This window comes from Nelusetta ayraudi, unplaced genomic scaffold (genome assembly GCF_046127955.1).
Source record: "Nelusetta ayraudi isolate G7.1 ecotype Tasmania unplaced genomic scaffold, CSIRO-AGI_Nayr_v1 ptg000007l, whole genome shotgun sequence".
In the NCBI taxonomy this organism is placed as follows: domain Eukaryota; kingdom Metazoa; phylum Chordata; class Actinopteri; order Tetraodontiformes; family Monacanthidae; genus Nelusetta; species Nelusetta ayraudi.
In genome coordinates this window covers 5,872,855-5,879,624 of record NW_027466057.1, presented here as the reverse complement: position 1 = coordinate 5,879,624, position 6,770 = coordinate 5,872,855, and the positions used below count along the sequence as shown (strand labels likewise).

Here is a 6,770-nt window from a genome sequence, read left to right as displayed (position 1 = left end):
CAAGAATGGCTAGGGGCGGGGGCGCTCGTTTTGACGCACCGCGTCCGGAGCCGTCGCTACTTAAAGGCAAACAGGGGGAGATAACCCCGCCTTTGCGAGACAGCCTTGTAAAATAAATGCAACGCAATGACATAAGCAAAGTAGGGAGTAGTCGCCGCACATCACTCACCTCCATAAAACACGAGAGTACAAAAAGTACTTTTTTTATATTTTAAGTCATTATGCAGTGGTTTTCCTAATATTTGGACTACCGTTGAACCAAGTTGTTTTTATTATTGTTTTAATTTTTCTGACTGGTAGTTCATGACAAAACTTTTAATTTTTTTTTTTTTTTTTACAGGAGGGATTAAACGCATCTTGAGACAATACTTTCTCGACACATCCACGAACATTTCTCTTAATGGCATTCAAGAGGAAACAATAAATGAATGCAATGCCAAGTGGACAGAACAAACTCAGTAATCACTATCAGATGCCGATTGCTGCCTTTTCCTTCCGACTGGAGCGCAGAGTCAGTCATTCCTCCTGCATGTCTGCAGGCGCTGGCTGCCCCACTGCCAGCAGCTCGGCCTCATACTGCTTCTTCAGGCCTTTCAGGTACATTCGCAGGCTGTCGGGGTCCAGCCTGGAGTTCCTGGCGGCCTGGAGGAGGCGGGTGGCCAGGTGATACTCAGCTCTCTGCTTCTGTGTCTCTGGATCGCTCTGATGTTTGGCCTGGGATGGTAGTGAATCACATTCATGGGTCTTAACTTTCAAAATATTAAGAACATGAATGTTGGTTCTATTGAAACAAAGCCTTGTTTTATTAATGCAAGCATAACGTGCGCGGTTATGCCAAAGGCACTGCTGAAAAAGAGGCCACGATAGCTGAAGAATTACAGATATAAAAGAAGATATAATAAATGAGCCATACCAAAAGCTGCTGGCTAACTCTGGAGGCTATGGACTTTGCTTCTTGGACGATAGTTGGAGGGAGTGCAGTCATTTCTGCTGCCCGAAGACCTGGGGCCGCACAAAGCACACAGCCTCAGTCAGTTTTTATGGACAGCTGGGATATTTGTTTTTCATGGACTGCGCACCATATTGTCTTTCCTCGGAGCATCCTCGCTTGAGCACGTAGGAATACACCACGCAATCCTGACCCGTGTCACTACTCCGCGTGTGCTGAACCTCCATGTGCTGGTTCTCCACATTGGGATAAAGAGACTCGAGCTGGCACAGCTCAAGAAAGTGCGTGGCAAACAGGGTGAATGCCTGCAAGCAGTGTAAACACAACACGCCTTTCTCATGAAAGGTTTCCTATTTCCTGGACGATAATCCCTCACTTATAAACGATAATCACAATTTCCCAGCGTGGGTTCAATTAAGTCATAACTCAATGCATTAGAAAATGCGATGAGTATGTGGCTCACTACGACGAAATGAGAGCCACACTCAGACGGAGCACAACGTGTATTGCGGGGTAGTTAAAAGCAACGGAATGTGATTGGTCTGGTTTTCATTTCCAGATAGGAGTGTCAGCACAGAAATATATTGGGGCTTTTTACACTACCTTGAGGCTAAGGAGGAACTCGCAAACTGAGTGGCATAGGCCAATTCCCTCCTCAGCACTAGTGCCACGGCCCAGCTCATCTATTATGATCAGGGACCTGTCACTCAGGTTGTGGATTATGTAAGAGATCTGTGGGGTGGGAAAAATATGCAGTCAAAAAGAATGTAATGATTTTCTTTCTGTCCGCCGCATACACGTGCATTACATACCTCTTTCATTTCCAACATGAACGTGGAGGAATTGGTTTCAAAATCGTCGTCCACCCCGATCCTGGTGAAAATCTGATCGGCAACGCGGAACGAGGCGTAGTCAGCAGGTACGCAAGCGCCTGGGAAAAGAACCCAAGGCTTTGAAGCAAAAAAGGGAAAAATCACACTCAGCTGCGTGCGGTCATACATTGAAAGATTACTCGGCTAACCTATCTGAGCCATGATCTGACACAGCGCCACCTGTTTGAGGTAGGTGGACTTGCCGCTCATGTTGGGCCCAGTGATGATGACAAAGTTGCTGCCACTGGAGATGTAGCTGTTGTTCGCCACGGGCTGGTGCCCAACCATTCGCTCCAGAATGGGGTGACGGCCGTTCTTGATGGCCAGCGTGTCTGTGAACTCTGGCCGCACTTTGTGCAATCACAACAGACATCAAATTAAAAGATTTGGACCAATTTCAATGGTGCGATGCTTACAGATCTGGCGTCAGGATACAGATTTTTTTTAATTTTTAAACACCAGCAAGTTGTAACTCACTGCCGGCGATGTTTCACATCAAACTAGGTTCTCATTCTCACAATAGAAATGTCTGGATTGGTCAACTGAAAGGCGTTTCGCGTCAAGATGGAAAAAGATCTCAGGCAAAGGTGTGCTCCGTTTTTTTTACAAGCTGGCTACGCTGCTGAGAGATTTTGTCTCTCGTTAAACAGCGCAACCAGCGCGCGCTTATGTAACAGGGTAATATGAGCACAAGCTGGCTTCGAGAGAAGGGGCGGGCACTCAGCACATGTCTATGGAGATACACTTTCAGACAGCTGAGGGCCGGCTCTTGCCACCAACGTAGCTGACCACACTGCTGCTGCTGCTATACAGGGCGTGAAAAGAAGAGCGGAGCCAGCTCGGTAACCATTTCTTTTTGGGGGGGGTGGCTGGCTGTCAAATCTGACACTGACTCGGCGAGGCCTTCTGTGCGCACCGCGTCGCCTCAGACATCATCCGATTTCTGTTGTGACAGGTCGATTGACGGTGGATGAAAGACTCAGCGGTCGGGATTCAATCCTACCATAGTCTGAGATGGTGCATGCGTTCGCCAGCGAGAGCAGCATGTCTAGCATGGAGACGGCGTCAGAGAGCTTGTAGAGGCAGTGGATGTGCTCGTGGATGGTGCTCAGCAGCTGACGGATCACCCTGCGTAGAGGCGAAGTGTGACGATGCAGAAGGCCAAGCGCTGTGAAAATACGATCTGACAAATGTCACCCTCTAGTGGACGACAACGGTACGGTCGTCTGCTAAAGGAGCCAACTTGACTTTGTCAGCTTTAAAACATCCAAATTATTTTTCCTGAGAAATTACCATTAAAGTGATAATACAGTTATTCTAATTTATATTGCAGTGATTTTCTATGGAGGAAATTTGTTTAAAAAAAACCATTAGGTCATTTCGAGAGAAACATTCTATGTGGGTTTTTTTTTTATAGTGTATCTGATGAAATTCAATAAGAATTTTTTGAAAAAGGAACATTCAGTTGAGCACAGCTGGCTTTAAAAAGAATCTTTGTGTTGAGGTTTGACTGTGCAAATTGATTGGGTCTATAACAAACTGCGCCATTGATCCTTGAGCAATGTGATAGCAATGTGCTCACACGTAGGACATGTGAAAGATCTCCCTCAGGGCCTCATCACAGCGATCATTCATCTTCATCACGTCAGCTGTGGTGAAGCTGTACTTGTTCCTTTGCTTGGTTGTCTGAGGAGACAAATGGAAAAAAAAACCCCACAAGATGAAGATGAACTTCTCTCAATTTATTTATGCTTATGCTCTTGCTGTTTGCCACTTAGGCTTATAATGGAAACCTTAATAAACTCAGGGGGGAGTTTTCCCTCAGGCAAGGTCACTCCCACCAGCCTCATCTGGATGAAGAAACCTCGGCCTGTGCTGAAGCCGGTTCGCAACGGCAAACCGTGGTGCTCCCCCAGCTGGTTGACTAGCCCTGTGCAACAGTATACCAGTGAATATATGTCTGTCACAACTGAGAACGAGTAAACAAAAACAATCACCTGCAATGTCGTCCACGATCTCGGTGTAAGCTCTGCGCGAAATGTCGAGAAACTCGTTGATGTTGGGGCGGACGGCGTAGCACTTCTGCATGCGCAGGTTGAGGCTCCCCTTCAGGTAGGTGGTGTCATCATTAATCACTGTCTTAATCTGTTCCAAGATCATGTCGAACCTTGGGTTGGGCAAAAGAATGTATTCACAATTGGGAAAAATGTAAAAGCGGCATCCAATAGAGAAGATGTGAAGAGCAGCCAGGGGATCAGTACCTGTTGTCCTCCAGAGATGCGCTGTACGCCTTGAGCAGAGCTGTGCTGCAGTTCTTCAACACCATCTGTTTGTTGAGCAGGAACAATTCTGGGGGCTTTCTTAATTGAACGCAGCAGATTAATTTCCTTGTTTCATTCAAGCATTTCCTCCCTTGACATCTGCTGCTTTAGGTTGGAGGGGAATAAAATTCATGTGAAATGAAAGACACAGACCCTCAACTGTGGCACCAGGTCCAATGTGTGTTTCAGTTGGATGACATGTGTAATTTTTGCCTCGGCAACCTGAACCTGTTAAGCACACGAGTGGAGATTAAAAGATTAAAAAGCAGAAACCGGCAAATTTCTCACAGCACGCCATGACAATCTGCGGTGATGAAACACATCTGCGATCATGATGGATAATGAAAGACTGTACGTACCGTTTTTTGCTTTGGGATTTGGACAAGAACTGAAAGCAGCTGGTCAGTGTCCAGGAAATGACCGATTGCTAAACAATGCAAGGAAACCCACATTCACTGACACACGCTGTTGTATTTAACATGTACAGTCTGATAACTAGCAAACAAATAAAAGGCTCTTATTCCTGACCGTTCTTCAGGCCAAAGAAGAGCTCCTCATTCTGCAGGAGCTCCTGTATGGAGTCCAAGCGGATGTTTATGGTATCCACATCAACCAGAGGCTCCAGAATATTTGAGCGCAACCTTCTAGCGCCACCAGGTGTCTTAGTGTGGTTTAGCACCCCAAAAAGACTATCTTCACTCCTGCGTGCAGCACAGTGCACAATTTGTAAAAAAAAAAACAAGAAAAAAACACCAATCACTTAGTCTTAAGTATTTTGGACAAAATACTGCACAGAAGCAATGATAATTGACAATCTGGCGCTCCTACCTGTGGTCCCGACTATTGACCACTAACTCCAAGTGAGAGGCAGACGCTGAGTCAATCATTGCCGTCTGTTCGCTCCCTCTGAAGCTCACTCGTAGAGCCTTGGCAGCGTAGATGGAGTTTTGGACGAATTCTAAATATTTCAGCAGAGCAGCAGCTGCTGCTAAGCAATAATACCTAATAACAACAACTATCATCAGTAGCTAAAATAATGATTACATTTGGTAGCTCATGATAAAGCATTACAATATAGTCATTTACATATAAATTGCACTTGCTGACGTACTTTGCCTGGACTTCCATGAGGACAGTGCTAAATTCTGGTGCACACAGCTGCTGAATATACTCTAGTCCTTTCCTCTCATTGAAATATCTCCTTTGAATGGCAGAGAAAGCCACACCCTGGCAAAAAAACAACAACATAAAAGTTCACTGAAAAGTTTTTTTTTTAGTTTGACTGTTTTTACACTGATCATGCTAGTGCTACCGGGAAGTTGTCTGTGATGAGGTTAAACAGTTTTGTCCCTTTTCCTTTCTCACTGGCTGTGTCTGGCATGAGTATCTCCAGTGGCACCAGTATGTGAATCTTGGTTATGGCCTACGGGCGAGTAACAAACAACCAATAAAAAAACTAATGAGTAAAGTTTAACAGCTTCTGGTTGAAGTACAATGTACTTGTTACCTTGGCATACGTCCCAGTGTCTGCAAATTGAGAGAGGACAAGCTCTGGACATTTCAGATTGATACTAGCCATGCCAATTTCTCCCCTGGCCAAACCACGTCCTTCCACCAGAGCAACAACCACAGAGGCGTCAGATGCTCTTGCAGAGGAACAACTTGTTGCTGCAAAGAAGTATAGGAAACACAGGATTCAGGGAAAGCGAACAGAGAGGTCTAGGATTTTGGGGGAGCAGGAGTACTCTGTACTGTGGTCGGTCAGTGGTGTCCGTGCTGGATACGAGCCTGAGGCCACAGCAGACCCTGGAGCTCTTCTGAAGATTGGCGTTCCTGCATAGCTGTTGGAGGAGGAGGAGCTGTCCGAAGTGGACGCATGGAGGGATGAATTTCTGATCCCTAACCGGAAGCTGTGATAGGGCGGACCTAAAACAACACAAGATGTCGTAACTTAATAATGGTCACCCCAGTCATTCTATTAAATATAGCTTTATACAGTCATTCTATTAATTAATAGCTAATTTAGCTCACTTTAATGCGTTTGGCGAAACAACTGTAACTGTTACTGTAGAAAAATAAAAAAATAAAAAAATAAAAAAAAAAGAAATAATAGACGCTTGTATTAGCATAGATTGCTACTAGCCACAACGTCACCTGAGGAGGTAGTTCGGGGCAGGAGGGGGTCATGGCTAGAACTTGTAGTTTCGTCTTCTAATCGTTGGTGCGATGAACTGGAGGGAACTGGTTCCTCACTGAAATTTCCACTTTCCATAAAAGAAAGTGCGTTTCCGCTGCGTCGGCCGGTTTCCGAGGTCTGAGCGCTTTCCGAGGCTTCAGCGCCGCTTGTTGAAACTTCATCGGTGCTGCTGCGGAACATCATGTTTAACCCTCGCAAAGATGAATTGACTGAACAAAAAGTTGTCGAAATTAGACCCTATTAAATTATAAACAGTTCGCTGAAATGGTTTGCTACTAATTACCACTACACTTAGACTGAGCACCAAGTGGGCGTCACCAGGTAGTACGCACTGTGCAGGTGCCATGTAGTAGCCTACTTTTTTACACATTTCTAAAGGTCGTAAACTGAAAATACAGAAATTAATAGACATACATAAAAAAAAATCGACA

General features: G+C 45.3%; 1 protein-coding gene across 1 annotated transcript; it reads right to left on the bottom strand.

Annotated features, from left to right (window-relative positions):
- Positions 1 to 58: 58 nt before the first annotated feature.
- On the bottom strand, positions 59 to 6,023 carry msh4 (mutS homolog 4). Its single transcript, XM_076018149.1, has 19 exons — positions 5,895 to 6,023; positions 5,650 to 5,810; positions 5,455 to 5,565; positions 5,254 to 5,369; positions 4,971 to 5,144; positions 4,671 to 4,843; positions 4,502 to 4,569; positions 4,296 to 4,370; positions 4,083 to 4,147; positions 3,819 to 3,988; positions 3,615 to 3,751; positions 3,404 to 3,507; positions 2,825 to 2,949; positions 1,971 to 2,171; positions 1,762 to 1,880; positions 1,553 to 1,681; positions 1,080 to 1,254; positions 914 to 1,002; positions 59 to 714 (listed from the first exon to the last, which is right to left on the bottom strand). Exons 2-19 carry the CDS (start codon positions 5,719 to 5,721, stop codon positions 517 to 519), a joined length of 2,301 nt encoding a protein of 766 aa, XP_075874264.1. The 5' UTR covers positions 5,722 to 5,810; positions 5,895 to 6,023; the 3' UTR covers positions 59 to 516.
- Between the last annotated feature and the right edge of the window lie 747 nt (positions 6,024 to 6,770).

What these genes read in the sequence shown, in the direction of transcription:
- msh4 (XM_076018149.1), bottom strand. Translation starts at nt 5,721, where the DNA reads ATGGCTAGTATCAATCTGAAATGTCCAGAGCTTGTCCTCTCTCAATTT. An exon ending in TCCCCCCTGAGTTTATTAAG is followed by an intron (nt 3,508 to 3,614) that starts GTTTCCATTATA and finishes TTGTCTCCTCAG; the next exon opens with ACAACCAAGCAAAGGAACAA. An exon ending in ATCTTTCACATGTCCTACGT is followed by an intron (nt 2,950 to 3,403) that starts GTGAGCACATTG and finishes GCCTCTACGCAG; the next exon opens with GGTGATCCGTCAGCTGCTGA.